At 30.5% G+C, this 17,497-nt stretch overlaps 2 protein-coding genes across 3 annotated transcripts; one reads left to right on the top strand and one right to left on the bottom strand.

Annotated features, from left to right (window-relative positions):
• The first annotated feature begins 821 nt into the window (after positions 1–821).
• On the top strand, positions 822–7,494 carry LOC105802234 (WD40 repeat-containing protein HOS15). Of its 2 annotated transcripts, none has more exons than XM_012633747.2 (14): positions 822–1,077; positions 2,049–2,194; positions 2,302–2,668; positions 2,851–2,957; positions 3,099–3,145; positions 3,699–3,849; positions 3,970–4,033; positions 4,360–4,518; positions 4,602–4,723; positions 5,358–5,432; positions 5,641–5,694; positions 5,963–6,036; positions 6,754–6,828; positions 6,986–7,494. In XM_012633747.2, exons 1-14 carry the CDS (start codon positions 1,017–1,019, stop codon positions 7,203–7,205), a joined length of 1,722 nt encoding a protein of 573 aa, XP_012489201.1. In that variant the 5' UTR covers positions 822–1,016; the 3' UTR covers positions 7,206–7,494. The 2 variants fall into 2 exon arrangements, with proteins under 2 accessions (XP_012489201.1, XP_012489202.1); XM_012633748.2 differs by having other exon boundaries at positions 823–1,077; positions 2,854–2,957.
• A 2,255-nt stretch (positions 7,495–9,749) lies between these two features.
• LOC128034629 (uncharacterized) lies at positions 9,750–10,337 on the bottom strand. The gene is made up of 2 exons (XM_052623324.1): positions 10,225–10,337; positions 9,750–10,069 (listed from the first exon to the last, which is right to left on the bottom strand). Exons 1-2 carry the CDS (start codon positions 10,253–10,255, stop codon positions 9,786–9,788), a joined length of 315 nt encoding a protein of 104 aa, XP_052479284.1. The 5' UTR covers positions 10,256–10,337; the 3' UTR covers positions 9,750–9,785.
• Positions 10,338–17,497: the final 7,160 nt, after the last annotated feature.

Below are 17,497 nucleotides of genomic sequence, written 5' to 3'. Positions count from 1 at the left end.
TGTTTTCCTTTTTTGGCTTAATTGTTGTTTAAAAAATATTTTTATATTGACTAATATATTTATATATAAAAAAAGCCTCTTAGCTATTAGATTTTGTTGAAGTCTTATGTTTCTTTTCATCAAGTAAGCCTTTATATTTTGTTGATGTAGGGTGAGTTTAGATGGGCGATTGGGTGCGATGCGGTGCGTTTAGTTTATTTTTTGTCTCACGCTACAGTATCGCTACAGTATCTAATCTCACCGCCACCGCTATTTTTACACTAACCGCAGGTAAACGCACCGCCCATCCAAACTCACCTGTAATTGTTAGAGTAGGTTTCAATTTATGTTTAGTTTTAGTTTCGGTTATGTAGAGAATTCAAAAAGGTTCACAAAATTTAAAAAAAATATACATTAAAAAAATGTTTTTAGTATTTTGACTTTGATGTGATTGAAACTCATGCCTTAATCTGCCTCAGTGTGTGTTTAGCATTTTAGACATGGTAAATCTTACATATAAAAATATTAATAATGAGTTTTAATAAATGATTTTTATTAAAACTTCATAATACTAATGAATTTAAATATTATTTAAATATATATTTTACTGTCTAAAATAAATATTTTATTTTTCAAAAATCATTTTCATAAGCATTTTTCACAATATTTTTTAAAGTAACGAGAAATTAACCCTAAAAAGCAAACAATTCTCAAGTGTAAAAACAATGAAGAACTCTCCCAGCTCTTAAAGATAATATAAATATAACACAAATAAATAAATTATATTGGGCTAACATAGTTTGCTCTTAAAAATAATATAAATATAACACAAATAAATTATATTGGGTTAATCCGGTTATGCAGAAGCCCAAGGAATCAGGGCCAAACAGATACACATCGACCATTTCCGACGATCGCCAGAACGTCTCGGCTTCTGCACAAGTATAACGTTTTCACTCTCTGTGACTTTGCCGTCGCTTACCTAATGATAGCCTGAGTTTCTTTCACAGCCTTTGAGCTAGGCGACTATCGTAACTATGACCTCCATCACCTCCATCGAATTGAATTACCTCGTATTCCGTTACCTTCAAGAGTCAGGTCGGTTCAAATTTTCCTTTAATTTGTAATCTCTAGTTACTGCGATCTCTAACTTTGAAACTTTCTTACTTTTTATTTTGTTTTAATTTAACATTCGGCGGAAATTTTCTTTTTGTTTCTCTGTGTTTGGAATTAATAACTTTGAAATTTAAGCAGTTATTTTTATTGCTCGTTTAGTATAAGAGAAAAAAATTGGAATGCCTGAATAGTAAAGTTTAAGATAAATTTCTGGCATTATAATATTTAGAAGTTGTGTTGTAGCTCTAGACCTGTGGAAATGGATGGTTGATATTGGCTATTATGCGGATTAGGCTTTGGAATGTCATAGGTTTTACCAGCTTGATACAATGCGGCCGGCTAGGCTACTGGATATCTTAAGATGAGAGTCCCTATATGAACTCTCATTTTCAGAAATTGAGGCAGGCATCTCCCAGTCATAGACTGTTTTCAGTTCTTTTGTGTTTATAGTGGCTGTGATCAAAATACATGTTGCTGCAGTGAATGCCGGATGCAGAGGGAGCTGAAATTATAAAATAACTTAGTGAATGTTAGTGCAAGCAGTTGCTAGTTAAATCTCTAGTCATAGTATTGAATTGATGTACTACTTAGATTTTGTATATTGACTAACACTTTTGGTAGGGTTAGTGGAAGTTAGAGGTGTTGAAAGAAAATAGTTTTTCTTTCGAGGTAGCATTTAGTAGGTTTCGGGTTGTATCCCAGCATTTGCAACCCCTTTCCTTATTTCCAGACTGCAGCTTCCTTTATACCAAAAAGAAAATAGTTCTTCCTTCAACCCTTTGTCAAGAGGAAAATAAGGAGAATGAAAACAGACAGATTTTCAATTTTCTGTTCTTTCCATCTCCATTCATCCCAAAAGTGGAAGAAAAGCACTTGTTTAACTTGAATTAACTGTCTTATTTACTATTTAATTCCTTATGTATTTCTTATCTTCTTTTTATCAATGCCTGCAGGCTTTACGCATTCTGCATTTACTTTAGGATATGAAGCAGGCATTAATAAGTGTACTATTGATGGGAATTTGATTCCCCCTGGGGCTCTTATTACATTTGTTCAAAAAGGACTTCAGTACTTGGAGATGGAAGCCAACATGAGTAATGTTAGCACGCTAATTGTTATTAATCTTTTTCTTTTGTTGGGGGGGGGGTTTGGGGGAGCAGGGTGATATCAAAAAGTAATTCATCATGGTTTGTTTTGAGTTTGCAGAATGATGTAGAAATGGATGAAGATTTCTCATTCTTGCAACCTTTGGATATAATAACAAAAGATGTAAATCAATTGCGGCAAATGATAAAAGAGAAAAGAAAGAATATCCAAAAGGATAAAGACAAAGACAAAAACAAAGATAAAGATAAAAATAAAGATAGAGTGGTTGATCGGGAGCATGAAGCAGAGCGCGGACGAGTAAGAGAGAAAGAAAGACACGAAAAAGAGGAGCGTGAAAAGGAAAGGGAGAAGGCTGAAAGCAATAAGGAGCCTGAAAAGCAGCCTGAGGAACTTGCTGATGGAGATATGGTTATGGATCAAGAGGACAAGGATGCCATTGGGCATGAAGAAAATGGAACTTCTATAGGTCAGTGAACTCCTTATATTTCTTCTTGGTTTGATATCTGTTTCTTTCTATTAGCCATCATATTTTCTTTGATTAAATATTTAACAATTCACATCAAATTTGTCTTCATAATTTTGCAAAGTAGCTATCTTGATCAGTGTTTGTGGTATTCATTTTAACTTACATTGCTTAGTTGCATTTAGTAGGACCAGAACCTATGGATATTGCTACTACGTCAACCCAAGCATCACAGGAGGCTTGTGAAATTCCTGGCTCTGATGTTACAATTTTGGAAGGGCACACTTCTGAGGTTTGAGCATACTTGAATCTACTGATACTCTTAGATGGGCATGCATGCATTTACCATCTCTCTCTCTCTCTCTCTCTCTCTCTCTCACTCTCACTCTTTTTTTTTGTTCAATTCTCACTCTATGAGCATCTATTTTTACAGGTTTGTGCGTGTGCATGGAGTCCAACTGGTTCACTTCTTGCTTCAGGGTGGGTATTTTCTGTGATAAAAATTGTCTTATGTTGCTGGTTTGGTCCTTTATGTTTTGCTTTTTCCCCACATTCTTTATAAATATCTAGTCCTTTGGCATTTTTTTCCTTAGAACTTGCTGGTTTCTGTTGCTTCAAGGGATGTGCTGTGTGTCTTACTTGCGCAACTTTATAAGTTTTAATCATTTGATTGATAAAAGTCAAGCTTTGCTGGTAGCAAGATCATTTTTGACAATTTGTCAACCCATTAGATAAGTGGTCTGTAAACATAAGTGCAATTTGTGCATTCTTCAGTTGTATGGCTGTAGGATCTGTGGTCATGTCTCTTCTTGCTCTATGCTAAGAGCCCCATTATGAGTGACTTGATTCCTCTTGTTGTTTTCTGTTGATGTTTATGTCAACCTAAGTTTCTATTGATATGTTTGTAGCCTTTTGTTTTGATCTTAGTTGCTGGATGTCTTGACAGCAGTGTCACTACTCAGTTTATGCATTCACAAAGTTCTTACATTTCATTAAATCACTTGCACTGAACTCTTATTGCATCAATTTCTAGGTCTGGAGATTCAACGGCTCGTATTTGGACAATAGCTGATGGGCTTTGCAAATCTGGTGCACAAAACAGTCCATTAAATGTTCTAGTGCTGAAGCATGTAAAAGGAAGAACCAATGAGAAGAGCAAAGATGTGACAACACTTGATTGGAATGTGAGTTCTGTTATTGTTGGGGGTTTAAGTTGCCCATAAACTTTTGGTTCTGTTAAGTACAGGTCACCTACAGAGTCCAACACTTTATTTTCTCAAATCTTATTGTTTACCTGTATTCAGGGTGAGGGATCATTGCTTGCAACAGGTTCATATGATGGCCAGGCTAGAATTTGGACTACAAATGGTAAGTCATTGTGGATTATTTTATTTATGCCATTCTATATCTTGCAATTAAAGGCATGGAAAATCTATTTTGTTAAACTAGCCCTTGACTTGGTGTTAATACCAACCCAATTTTTCTATGTTCTTTTTTATGCTCGTAACAATTTTTTTAAATTAAACTTTTAGCTTGTTACCCAGTCAGCAAGAGATTTATTTCTGTTTTAAACTGAATTTAATCTCTTAGCATATTATAATTACATTGTTGTATGCTTTTTACTGGTAGGGAGAATTCCATGTCTTAAACTCTTCCCCCTATTCCTTCTCTCTGTCAATTATTTCTTGCTTTAGGAGAACTAAGGTCTACTTTGAGTAAGCACAAAGGACCTATATTTTCTCTGAAGTGGAACAAGAAGGGTGATTATCTTCTTACGGGGAGTTTTGATAAAACGGCAATTGTGTGGGATGTAAAGGCAGAGGAATGGAAACAGCAGTTTGAGTTTCACACAGGTTGGCACAAAACTTTAGGATTTTGCTTTTAGTTGCAGAACCAATATTCATTCATCCAGCATATCATCTCTTTTACCTTTTAGGTCCAACCCTTGATGTTGATTGGTGCAACAATGTTTCATTCGCGACAAGCTCCACTGACCATATGATATATGTTTGCAAGATCGGGGAAATCCGCCCTATTAAAACCTTTGCCGGGCATCAGGTTTGTTGTCAATTGTATGAAATGCATGTCTACTACTGCCTGTAATGTCTTCTTCAAGTGCATGTCTCTCCACACCTATTTTTCTTTTTCTTTCTTCCGTTTATACTTTAAATTTTGTTACCTGCATTAGGTCTGAGATCAAGGTTTAATTTTAGGGAAATGCTATGCTGTAACGTCCCTCTTGTATGCTTCAGCTGATGTAGCCATCTTTAATACATCTCGCAGTTGTTGGTTATAGACTTTAGTTTCTCTTTCTCCCTTAAATTCATCTTTCTGTACCTTGTCTCCTACATCTTTTCCGTCCTTCTCAGTTCTATAATTTTTGTTATTTGCATCTCTGGTAAGGTGTTAAGATGTTTAGTTTATATATTTCAAGCCATTTTCAAGGGAAAAAAAAGGAAACAAATCATCTTCACATTCCTTTACATTTTTTCCTTTTTTCTTTTTCTGATAAATAATTTACTAGGAAATTTTTACAACAATGAAACTAAGCCTTAAGGTATCTGTAACTTGCCAGCCATGAGCTTTAATTAGCAACTGAAAACAGTTTTCCATTTTGGATTTTGATAAGCAAAACTTTTGAAGTGAATTGTATCTCTGCTCTTCTATTCACATATTTGAACGTCCATTTCAGGGTGAAGTAAATTGTGTCAAATGGGATCCAACAGGTTCATTATTAGCCTCTTGTTCTGATGATATTACAGCAAAGGTTTTTACTCATCCTTTTATCATCAATTAAGATCCTACATTACATGTAATAAACAGTTTCATCCGATTGCATTTCTTTTCTTTTTTTTTTTTTTTGAAAAGGTTGAAACAATTTGCCAGCTTTCTGGAATATTTTAGCTTGTTACCCTCTTTTTTGCTGCAGCAGCTTTATGTATTAGTGTTTCAACTTATAGAAAGTCTTGGTGCAGATATGGTGTATGAAGCAGGACAAGTATGTTCATGATCTGAGGGAGCATTCTAAGGTACTTTGAACTTTTTTATTTTTTTCAGTATAATCCATTTGTTAATATTCCTGGCTGCATTCATTTATGTCTATGTTGCTCTGACTCTTTATTTTTCCAACATATACTCGGACAAAGGCATGTGGATGTGATCCTATAAGGACTCTCCCAATTCATGAAAATCTTGAAAAATTGAACATGCCTGTGCCAGACACATATTGGACTCACATGCGAGTCCGAGTGACAGAAATTATTATTTTATGGAAAATATTGAACAACTGTTCTGCAGGAGATATATGCCATCAGATGGAGTCCTACTGGGCCTGGGACAAACAATCCTAACCAACAGTTAACTCTTGCAAGGTAAAATTTAGGTATAATAGAAATTGTTTTAGTTTCTATTTTGCCGGTTCATGATTTGTGTGCACATCTTTCGTATGTTCATTATTAGGTCTAACATTTGAAGCCATTAGATAGACCAACATGACTTGGCATCCTCAAGTAGAAAAATACTATCGGTGCATTAATATTTTCAAGTGACTTGATTGAGGTTACTGATAAAGATGTAAATTTTTTAATTGAGATTTCACGAAATTTGTGTGTGTTTGAGGAATGGATTGGAAAAAGTTAAAGAAGCTAAGCTATTTTTCGGAGTTGCAACAATATTGCAGTATCACCTGACTTAACCTCAAGGAGAAAAGGGAGAATCCAAAGGAAAACATCTGTTTAATACATTAAATGTTCATTCTCTTCTTCTGTTGATGTGAAATTGAATATGTTTTTCTTTGTTACTTGGGTTCGGGTGTGTCTGATGTTAGTGTAAGACATGGGTATGTTTAACTTTTTCCAACTTTTTTCATATATTTGGAGGGTATTTGGACGGTCATATTGTCATATTTATGTTTGACTATATGTTGGACATTGATACTTAAAGCAAAATGAATAAAAAGAACAAGAGCTGCCTTTTGTAGTTCCGAGGTTCAATGGAATTCATTTACAGTGTAAACTGCCTTTTACAAGAGCTGCTTGGAATCTCCGTTGAGTATTTCTTAACATTCTCTTCATCTCTTTTCTATGTAGTGCATCATTTGACTCCACTGTGAAGCTGTGGGATGTGGAACTTGGGAAACTTCTCTACAGCTTGAATGGACACAAGTACCATCCCTCTAATCCTTATTCTCCATTTGTTTTTTCTGTTTAAATGATGGAAGCAGTCAATACTTGTTCTAATTGTATATTATATTATCACTATAAGCCTATTCAGGCAGTTTTATGGTTTTCTTTCTCAAGTTTCTTTTGATTAAACTGCCAGGGACCCTGTATACTCTGTTGCATTTAGCCCTAATGGAGAGTATCTGGCCAGTGGATCTCTTGATAAATCCATGCATATTTGGTCCTTAAAAGATGGGAAGATTGTAAAGACGTATACTGGCAATGGGGGTATATTTGAAGTGTGTTGGAACAAGGAAGGTGACAAGCTTGCTGCTTGTTTCGCAAACAATACACTATGCGTCTTAGACTTCAGAATGTAATAACCAGAATATCACTCCATTCCTTGAATTCAAGCAACTTGTATTGAAAGACGGTATGTTGTGTGCTCGTCAATAATTTTTATGTATAGGTACCTACGTATTTTTGGTTTGAATGATTAGGGAAAACTGTAACTAGGGTAGGCTGGCATTTTCGTGGATTAGGCCATTACTAACTAAATTAATGGCTAGTTTGGCAGTGCTTTTGAAAAATGTTGTGTAAAAGTGCTTGTAAGAAGTACTTTTGAAAAGTTTGGTTTAAAATTTGAGTGTTTAGCATTGCTGTCAGAAAGTGCTTTTGAGAAATAAAATGTCCATTTTAGACATGTTATTATCAAGTAACAAATATGCATTTAAATAATATTTAAATTAGTTAATATTATTATATTTTAGTAAGAATATAAAAAAATTATTATAACTTGTTAATATTTTAATATATGAAATATAAATTTTAAATATTTTAAGCAATAAATATTAATTATTTATAAAATTTAATTAGAATATATAAATTATATTTTAAATATTTAAATATAACCATTAAATATTTGTAATTATTATTTTAAAAATATTTTTTATTTTTAATTAATAATTTTAACACATTTGTAATTAAGCACCAAGAAAAAAAAAGAAAGTATTATATTATTGGAGGGGTGAAAAAATAATTAAATACTAAAAGTGACTTTGAGAGAGGAAAAGTTAAAATTTTTAGCTTTTCTTTTTCAGGAACATTTTTAAGCATTTTTGAAAAGTTAAAAATTTTAGCCAAAAACAGTTTATTCTGCATAATTTTTCTCCAAAAGTGTTTTTGGAGTCAGAAGTGCTTTTTTTAAGTAACGAAGAACTGACCTTAAGTAGTAGTTGTCACGGTCATGTCTGTTGCAACCGTCAAGTGTTTGATTCCTGAAAACAACCTTTTTGTGCAAAACAAAACGAAGGCTGGTGCGTACATGGCATTCATTGTAAGAACTAGTAGTAGTGTTGCTTCACTTGCAGTTTACTAAATGCAGTGAACCACCTTCATGCATTTTGCTTGTTGACACTCCCGTTTTAATTCCAATGCTTTCCCGATTTCCTTTCCCCTTCGATCATTATCTATTTGGAGCAATCTTTCAAATTTGTCACGTGATTTTTTTTTTTTAGAATACTTTGGTATAAGGCAGTTAGCACTGTACTGGTAGATATACCATTTTTATCTTGTTGTTAGTACATCCAGATATTAGGTATATTGTTTCGAGTTTATTGATATTTTTAAATATTTTTATTATTTTGGTGAAAAATAAATTATATATTATGGGGAGAAATCCATATATATATTTATAGCTTTAATTTTTAGTTTCTTAGTTAACTTATATTATATTGGTAATGAGGTCTCGATACAAAAGCCGGGAAGAGAATGACGATGGGATTCCAGATGGAATTACAGTGAAGAAGAATGAATGAAAAAAGTTATCGAAGGTGGGGAGTTTGATTGGGGGAAGGGAATGAAACAAAAGAATTTGATTGGTAGAAAGATATGATAAAAGGAAAGAATGGAGAGAGAAAGTGAGTTTTTAACAGAAATTTATTTTACTTTTTTTTAGTCAAAATGGAGAGGATGTGCCGACTAATTTACTAATAACAACATATACGCAAGAGAGTATTCTAGAATATATATTAAATTAAAAATAAAATGATACGAATTTAAAATGTTGTATTTTTATTTTTATATTGAAATTTTATTTATTTTAATTATTTTTGTTGAGTTTATTTTACATAATTTATAACGAACTTTAGAGTTTTAGTATTTATGTAAACACTAATGACAAAGTATCATATGATCTCATAATTATCATTTATAGTAATGTTTGTTTGGTTTCTATTATTATTTTTATCTTTTGAATTATATTTTTAAACTATTGCTGTATAAAATAAAAGCTGGAATAAGTAACCTTCAAATTATATATTTTTGATTAGATATTTAAATTTATTTATTTGGTCAAAAATCATATAAACTATAATTTCATAACTATTATGGACTATGCTATTATATTTGTTAGAAAAATTCTTTCAACTAATTAAGAGTTGATACATGACATTTTAATAATATTAAAAAATTAAATTTAATTGAAGTTGTTAGGGATCGACCCGATAAAGCAACAAGTAACAAAAAAACGGAATAAATTGAGAAATTGAACACACAAATTTAACGTGAAAAAATCCCTCCAAAGAGGATAAAAAAACACGGGCAAATATAATTTTACTATAATGGCAAAAGAACGAAGAGTACAAAAGATGGAGATAAAACTAAACCCCAAAAACCCGAAAATAAAGAACCCTCAAAACGTAAATAAAAAATTCTCTAAATGTGTTATGAGTTCTAATCTCTAATGGGTGTTTTTACTAAGGTTGTAAAAGAATCTATTTATAGGCTAAATTCATATGTCAAATAATAATAAAATAATCTAAACTAATCAGTGTTTGACTGAAACAAATAAACAGAGTTTAACCAAAAGATTATTTCTCAAATTTGACTGAAAATAGGAGTCATACTTAATAAATCTCCACATTTCCACAACGCCATCTTTGCCAAAGCCCGCCATGAGCCTATCTTGAACTATGCAGGGAATTAACTGAGTCGAATCTGTGCTTAGAAACTGGAAGACTTCTAGCCTTCGACTTGTACACTGCCAAATCAAAACTAACCCGGGTTTGATTTTCACGAACACAGTGCCCTAACTTTTCAAAACCTGCATCCAAAAGAGAACCTCTCTTCAACGAAACGGTCATACATTTTTCCCTCCTATGACCAAGTTGCCTCCGCTCCAAACGAGTTGACTTCGACTCTATAACGGATGAGGGACGTCTGATTTCACCGATCACTGTAGAACCTTCAAGAATATAAAGACTGTCAGTTCTTTTACCTTTTAACAAAACGAGAGCTCCACGAGATACTTTAATACCGCTCGACTCGATGTTGATTATGCATCATTTCAAGTCTAAAATACTCAAGGAGATAAGATTCTTTCTTAAATCAGGTACATACCTGACATCTGAGAGTGTCCTAATTGTCCCATCGTGTGTCCTGATTTTAACAGTTCCAATACCAACTACCTTACTAGATGAATCGTTTCCCATGTGCACAACTCCACCTTCAACCGAACTGTATGTAGAGAACCATTTCTATTGGGACACATGTGGAAAGAACATCCCGAATCTAGGATCCACTTGGACGTGAGCTTGGAGTTATCGCTCGTTGACACTAACAAGAAATCATCACCACTTTCATCGGCCAAATTAGCACCAGCTACATCTTCCTCGTTACTCTCAGTAGCTCTTTTATTTCGCAGTTTATAACAATCTACTTTGACGTGACTTAACTTTTTACAATAGCAACATCTTTTGTCTCGTTTCTTTGATGCTACTAAAACGGAAGCTTGCCTATTTGCCTTGCTATCCAAATGAAGTTCATTGTCGAGTTTGCCTCTACTCAACAAATGACCCTTCACATCTTCGAACGAGATTTTGTCTCTGCCATAAATCAGGGTCTCCCTGAAAGACTTGTATAAAGGGGGTAAAGAGCACAATAATAGCATAGCTTGATCTTCATTATCAATATGAACCTTAATGTTCTTTAAATCATTTAAAAGAGTAATGAATTGACTGATGTGATCTCTAACAAGCTCACATTCGTTCATGCGAAACGTAAATAGACGTTGTTTCAACACTAAACGGTTAGCCAGAGACTTAGTTGCATAAATAGTTTCTAACCTTTTTCACAAGGCGGATGAGGTCTTCTCCATCAATACCTCCTGCAATACCGTATTCGCGAGGCACAACTGGATTGCAGACAAGGCCTTTTCATCAAGCTCTTCCCATTCTGTTTTATTTAGATTCTCAGGCTTTTTCCCGGTAACAACCTTTTTCAAACCGGATTGAACTAGAATTGCCATCATCCGAACTTGCCACAGATTGAAATTTGTCTCATCATCAAACTTCTCAATTTCAAACCTTGTTGTTGTCATATCTGAATGGGCTGATCTATGAAAATTGAACTAGCTCTGATACCACTTGTTAGGGATCGACCCGATTAAGTAACAAGTAACAAAAAAGCGGAATAAATTGAGAAATTGAACACACAAATTTAATGTGGAAAAACCCCTCCAAAGAGGATAAAAACCACGGGCAAAGATAATTTTACTATAATGGCAAAAGAACGAAAAGTACAAAAGATGGAGATAAAACTAAACCCCAAAAACCCGAAAATAAAGAACCCTCAAAACATAAATACAAAATTCTCTAAATGTGTTATGAGTTCTAATCTCTAATGGGTGTTTTTACTAAGGTTGTAAAAGAGCCTATTTATAGGCTAAATTCATATGTCAAATAATAATAAAATAATCTAAACTAATCAGTTTTTGACTGAAACAAATAAACAGAGTTTAACTAAAAGATTATTTCTCAAATTTGACTGAAAATAAGAGTCATACTTAACAGAAGTATTATTTAATAATATCTCTCACACACACACAAAGCTTTACTTTTCTCTCTCCCTTTATTCACAGTACAAAACATGAAAAAAGATTTTGGTATAAGAGTAAGTAATTTCACATTGTCTAAAAACAAACTGCAAATGGAGTATGAGTGTTTATAAACTCATATCCTACATCGCTTTAAAAAACAAGAGAAATGAGTTTATATAAAAACTGTTTTGTAAGTTTTATTTTCACATTAATAAGTGACAAGAGAAAATAAAAATATATATATTGGTGCTGCTACTTTTATTACTGATGTGGCAAAAATCACTTCAAATTGGAAGTTTTTTTTTGTCACGCTTTCAGTTGGATGCGTTTTTTTGTAAATCATTTGAAAACACTTCTAATTTATAAAATTGACCTATTCTCATAAATTTTCCAAAAATTGACCTATTCACATAATTTTTTAAATTTTTTTACATTTATTAGTAAATTAATAGGATGTGCCATATGGTGTGGTGCATTTTTATTGGTTGAAGTGTTTTTTTATTTCCGTTTAAAAGGGACTAAAACTATAAAAACAAAATTTGTATATTTAAGAGTGAATAAGCCTATATTTAATAATAAAGTATCTATTTAATTTAAATGTAATTACGATTCATCTAAATATATTAATAAAACTATTGTGTTAATATTATTTTGAACGTAGAAAGAAAAAAAGAAATTACGCAGAATGTTTAATAGGCTTTCGTAATTAAAAATTTTAAAAATAGTTTTCGTTTTTCAAAAGGAAATTATTTTATAAATTATTAGTGAAATTTTAGACTTCACAAATGAGATCAAGGGGTTTACAAGCATCTTATAAAAGTATAATAAAATATTTAAAGAAAGAGAAACTTGTAAATTTTTAAAATTATAAATACACAATCAAGTACTAACTTTTTTAAATTTGGTTTTTTAGTTTGGTGAATAATGTTACCTGATTTGAATCATTCGTTTAGTAATTATTGTTGTGAAAATAGATAAGCACACTTGGTCCCAATAATTGATTTAAATTTAAGTGTCCTAATAGCATGAGGAAACTTGGTACTAGCTACCTGATTAACCATTTTCAGGGTATTTACTAAAAAAACCCAACTCAGAATCATAGAGAGACAAAAGCCTGATATTAATTAACCTAATTCAGATCAAACATAGAATTTGTTAATGAGTATTCATGTTGCATCATTTCCCAGTTTCTATAATTACCATTATATATAAATTAGCAACAGATAGATTAATATAATTGTCATCCTCAATTTCAATTCGAATCCCACATCACTATAGTAATCGAGCATACTGATTTGGTTTTCTAACTGTTCTTTTATGATTTAATTTTTTTTAAGAATAACGTAAAAAATATTAATGTTAGACATTGCGGGTACTACTGACAAGATAGTTTAATTTTTTTAAAAGTAAATTCATTAATTCATTTAATGAAAGAAATTATACAATTTAAGGGAGGAAATAATACACTCGTCATAGATGGTAGAGGACAAATTCCATCAACACAACAAATGTTTTAGTCTCAACATCAATAGAACATTATGACATGTTGACAATTGGCTTTGCCACAACTCAAGCACGACATATCTGGAGTGATTGCAAACACTTAATACGATAAAGAAATCAGCCCTGGATGGTCTAAAGCGGCAAGCAAAAATTAACAAAAGAGTCGAGCATTCAGCAAACTAGAGAGGACAACAACAAAACCATCCCTAAAATCACTTATAAAACTAATGTTACATACACAAGTAAGACTAAAAAATGTACTATAAGAGCAGGCAGAAACTTCTAAAACCAAAAACCTATCAGACAATGGAAAAAACAAATTACTATTTACTTTATATGAAATACATCTAAAAATAAATTAATATCGAAATCGAATATTTACCAAAACCGATGGATTTGAAATCGACTAATGCTCACTATTAATAAAGAAAACAAAGACAGTGATATCCCCAGTACACGCCAAAGTTGATGTCGAGGGAAAAAAAAGAAAATTGAAAAGTTTGTGATTTAAAAAATTAGTGTAAAGAAATTATTATATAGGTTAATGAAGACAAAGAAACAGTTCAAAGTTGGAAACCTTCAATTCACTAGTAATACCCAATGTGCATGAATAGAAAAAGGAAATAAAGAAGGAAAGGGAAGATTGCTCCCAAAAAGCACAATCTTTCTATGAATCCAGAAGTTGAAATGTTTCAAAATATGAAGCAATAAAGATGAAAAATAATAAACAAAAGGTGATGGAAATGCATTTGCGTACCCTTTTTTTAGCTAATTTTAAAGCAGAGTCGCAATGGTCGACGAGGGCCACTCAGAAAGCTAGCTGTATTCTATCACCTTGCATGTTCAGTTGTTTTCTTTGTTAGCCCATCACTGTGAGTCGTCATTTTCGCGTTCTTGCTCTTTGATGAGCTTTTTTTTTAAAAGAAAGAAATTATTATTTAACACTGTTTAATTTAATCTCAAAATAACAATTAAAACTTTTTCTTTTCTTTTTGCTTTCATCTCAGTGTAAAATGTTTTGAAGACAAAGGAGGTCACCATTCCGCCCCGGTGAGGGTGAGGAGTACGGTGGTTCTGGTGGCGGAATGAATGGTTGTAGGAAGGGAGAGCTTCGGATTTAAGGAAGAGAAAAGAGACGGAAAGAATAAAAAAAATGAATAATCGTTTATATATTTATTTATTTTCTCATATCATAAAAGTTGCTCCTAAAATAAAAAATTTTCTTTTTAATTAGTAAAAATTAAATTATACTTTAACCCCTTAAAATGATAAAAATTATTTTAATCCTTTAAAAGTTATAAATATATAGACTATTAAATTAATAAAATTATATTTTTACTATCGTAAAATTGACATCACCCTACTTTGAACATAATTATTTTATTAGGTTATAAGACATTCTTTAAGTTTTTTTATTTTGTATAAATTATTTGAGAATTTTCGGTTTATATTTATTTATAGATCATATTCGAGTTTTATATAAATTTATTTTATGTTAATTTAAATATATTTTAATTGTAAGTATATCTTAATTATTAATTTAAGAGATAAATTTCAAAATTATACATGAATTTTAATCTAATATGTAATTTTATATATGTACTTTGATTTTGTATAATTTTGTACACAAAATTTGATTTGATCAAATTCTTATAAATTATTAATACAATTATTGATACAACACCATTTTATGTTTATATATTACGTATACATATAATTATATTTATCCAATATAAAAATAAATTGATGTACTTATTTCTTTAAATGTGCATAATTAAATCAAAATTAAAGTTTCATGTATACATTTGAACCACAATCAAAATTTCATGTATAATTACACCAAATTAAAATTTATGTATCAAATTACATATTAAATTAAAGTTCATATATTATTTTAAGATTTATCCCTTAATATAATAAGATTTCATAAGAATTAAAATTTTTTGAAATTTTTGGTGAATAAACTAATGATTAATTTTATTTAAATTGAGTGGATAAATCCACCGCCCTAGTCCCCACCCCACGGGTGCATGCATAATTAATTTTCCTATTGATTTGATTTGACTTTTGTTGCGGAAAACAACAGCAGGAAGAAAAACAAGTTCAACTTTGCAACTTCATCGCAACCTAAAACGCGTGTGAGATACTGAGACTAACGAAGACAACTCTAGAATTCAGGTATCTCTCTCATTTTTATACTATTATTGATGCTATATATACATGCTAAATAATTTTTCATATATTGATAATATGTGTAAAAAAATTGCATATTCGTGTTGCATTTGTGTATTTTTCTTTTGTATTCTTGTGTCATGTTTTAATTGTTTTTCTTTTATTGTGTTGATATTGGAGGCAAAGTGTTCATGGTGAAATCATGGCTTGATTTTAAAAATTCTCTAAGCTCTTTCTACTCAAATAATCCATTCTATTGTTTAAAAATAAAAAATTTAAAATCATTTCATTTTTACTAGAAAATTTATCACACGTACATAAACATTTAAAATAATATATAAAAATAATGAAATGTAAGATTTAAAACTAACAATAGTAGCATATGCAAGTGTATAAAATTAAAATAAAAAAATTAGTTTCAATTTTAAGTAAAAGTTAAATAATTAAATACATCGATTAAGAATATTAAATATATTCGATTGTTTATCACAATGTTATTCTTCTTATTGAGTTTATATTAAATTGACTTGTGATACCAACTTAATTAGCGTCATTATTATATATATATATATATATATATATATATATATATATGCAAACAATGTAAGTAAAACCATTTATGTAATAACATGAAAACATATCAAAATATCAAAATAAATCTTTAGTCGAAATGATAAAGAAAATATTTTATGAACATTAGTGATATGAGTTCAACCCTACACATTTGTAACTTTTTATTAATTTTTTAAATAAAAAATACAAAAATACTCTCATAATAATATAACTTATTTAAACTATATAAAGATATTTTAATAATTCCATAAGTTAAATTGATGTCAAATTAAACTCAAACACATACTTAAAAATTAATATTAATATTTTCATAAATAAATTTAAATAAAAATATTTTTAATTATTTTATTTAAATTTAAATCGAACCCAGTCATCATTAAGGTAAAAAAAAAATGTGAGCCGGAACAAATGGTACCACTTAACCAATGAATGGACAAATCTAATTAAAAGTATACATGAGCTGAACTAAGTTGTAGCTTTTTTTTTTTTTTTTTTGAAAGCTCTTGGCCGAAGGCCTAGTTATCACTTCATTATTTATATATATTTTTATTTTAATAATTTATAATTAAATTTAAAATTATATTTTATTAGATAATTATTTAAGTTGGGTCGAGTACAAAAAAAATGACTTTGAACTCTCCATTTGGGGTCCGGAATGGATTTTGGATTTACCAACAGTATTTAAAGAAATGGGATTTAAAATGATTAAATTATTATTTTGAACTGTCCAATAATAATTTTAATGAAAACCAAAGCTTTATTATCCTCATTTCAAAAAAGTATTATGATAGAGTCGGATTTTGAGGTCATATTTATTATAAATTGCGTTATTGTAAGAGTATGGAAATTGACCTTGGTCGATCAAGTAATTATTAACAACTTATTTATTAAAAAAAACATTAACACATACAAAATGAGTTATTTCATGAAGAATTATCAAATTAATTAAGTCAAGCCATGTGACTTGACCATGTTTCAATCAAAGAGACCAGTAAAAGTAAAAGTCAATTACTTTAAAACACAAAATTAGGCATGAGGGGGCAAGTTAGTTTTATGTAGTAAGACTTCCAAACACTAGTTTGGCCTAAGTGGATATTTTCGCGGGGAAAAAAAATCATACAATTAATGTAAAGTTGTAAACCCATAACTTTTGATTTTCTATTTATTTTAAATATTCATTTGAAACTTCATTACATCTATCCAATTAGGACAAGTCAGGTATGCTCAATTCACATACGTCAGTTTCTTTTTCTTTTTTTAGAATTTTACAAATTTGGAACCATTCAGGTTTATTTGAATTACCATCTAAGAATTTTTTAAAATTTAAATTTAATTATAAAAATATTAATATTAATATAGTATTTTATATGCTGATTTTGAACAAATCCATTGTAAATAAAATTAAATAAAAATAAAATATTTTAAGTGATAATTTTGCATGGGACGAAGTCGAACAAATTTCTAAGGGGAGGCCGAATGAAATTTTAATTTTTTATAGTCTATATCTTTATAATTTTTAAAACATTAAATTAAATTTTTATAATTTTA

The sequence above is a fragment of the Gossypium raimondii genome, chromosome 11 (assembly GCF_025698545.1).
Source record: "Gossypium raimondii isolate GPD5lz chromosome 11, ASM2569854v1, whole genome shotgun sequence".
NCBI lineage: Eukaryota > Viridiplantae > Streptophyta > Magnoliopsida > Malvales > Malvaceae > Gossypium > Gossypium raimondii.
The sequence above is the reverse complement of the archived record's forward strand: the minus strand, read 5'-3'. Positions and strand labels throughout refer to the sequence as shown.

Excerpts from the sequence above, each read along its gene's own strand:
- LOC105802234 (XM_012633747.2), top strand. The coding sequence starts at position 1,017 with ATGACCTCCATCACCTCCATCGAATTGAATTACCTCGTATTCCGTTAC. Across the intron at positions 3,146-3,698 it reads GGTTCACTTCTTGCTTCAGG|GTCTGGAGATTCAACGGCTC; the intron begins GTGGGTATTTTC and ends ATCAATTTCTAG. Across the intron at positions 6,037-6,753 it reads CAACAGTTAACTCTTGCAAG|TGCATCATTTGACTCCACTG; the intron begins GTAAAATTTAGG and ends TTTTCTATGTAG.
- LOC128034629 (XM_052623324.1), bottom strand. The coding sequence starts at position 10,255 with ATGGGACAATTAGGACACTCTCAGATGTCAG. Across the intron at positions 10,070-10,224 it reads AGGACACTCTCAGATGTCAG|GTTCTACAGTGATCGGTGAA; the intron begins GTATGTACCTGA and ends ATATTCTTGAAG.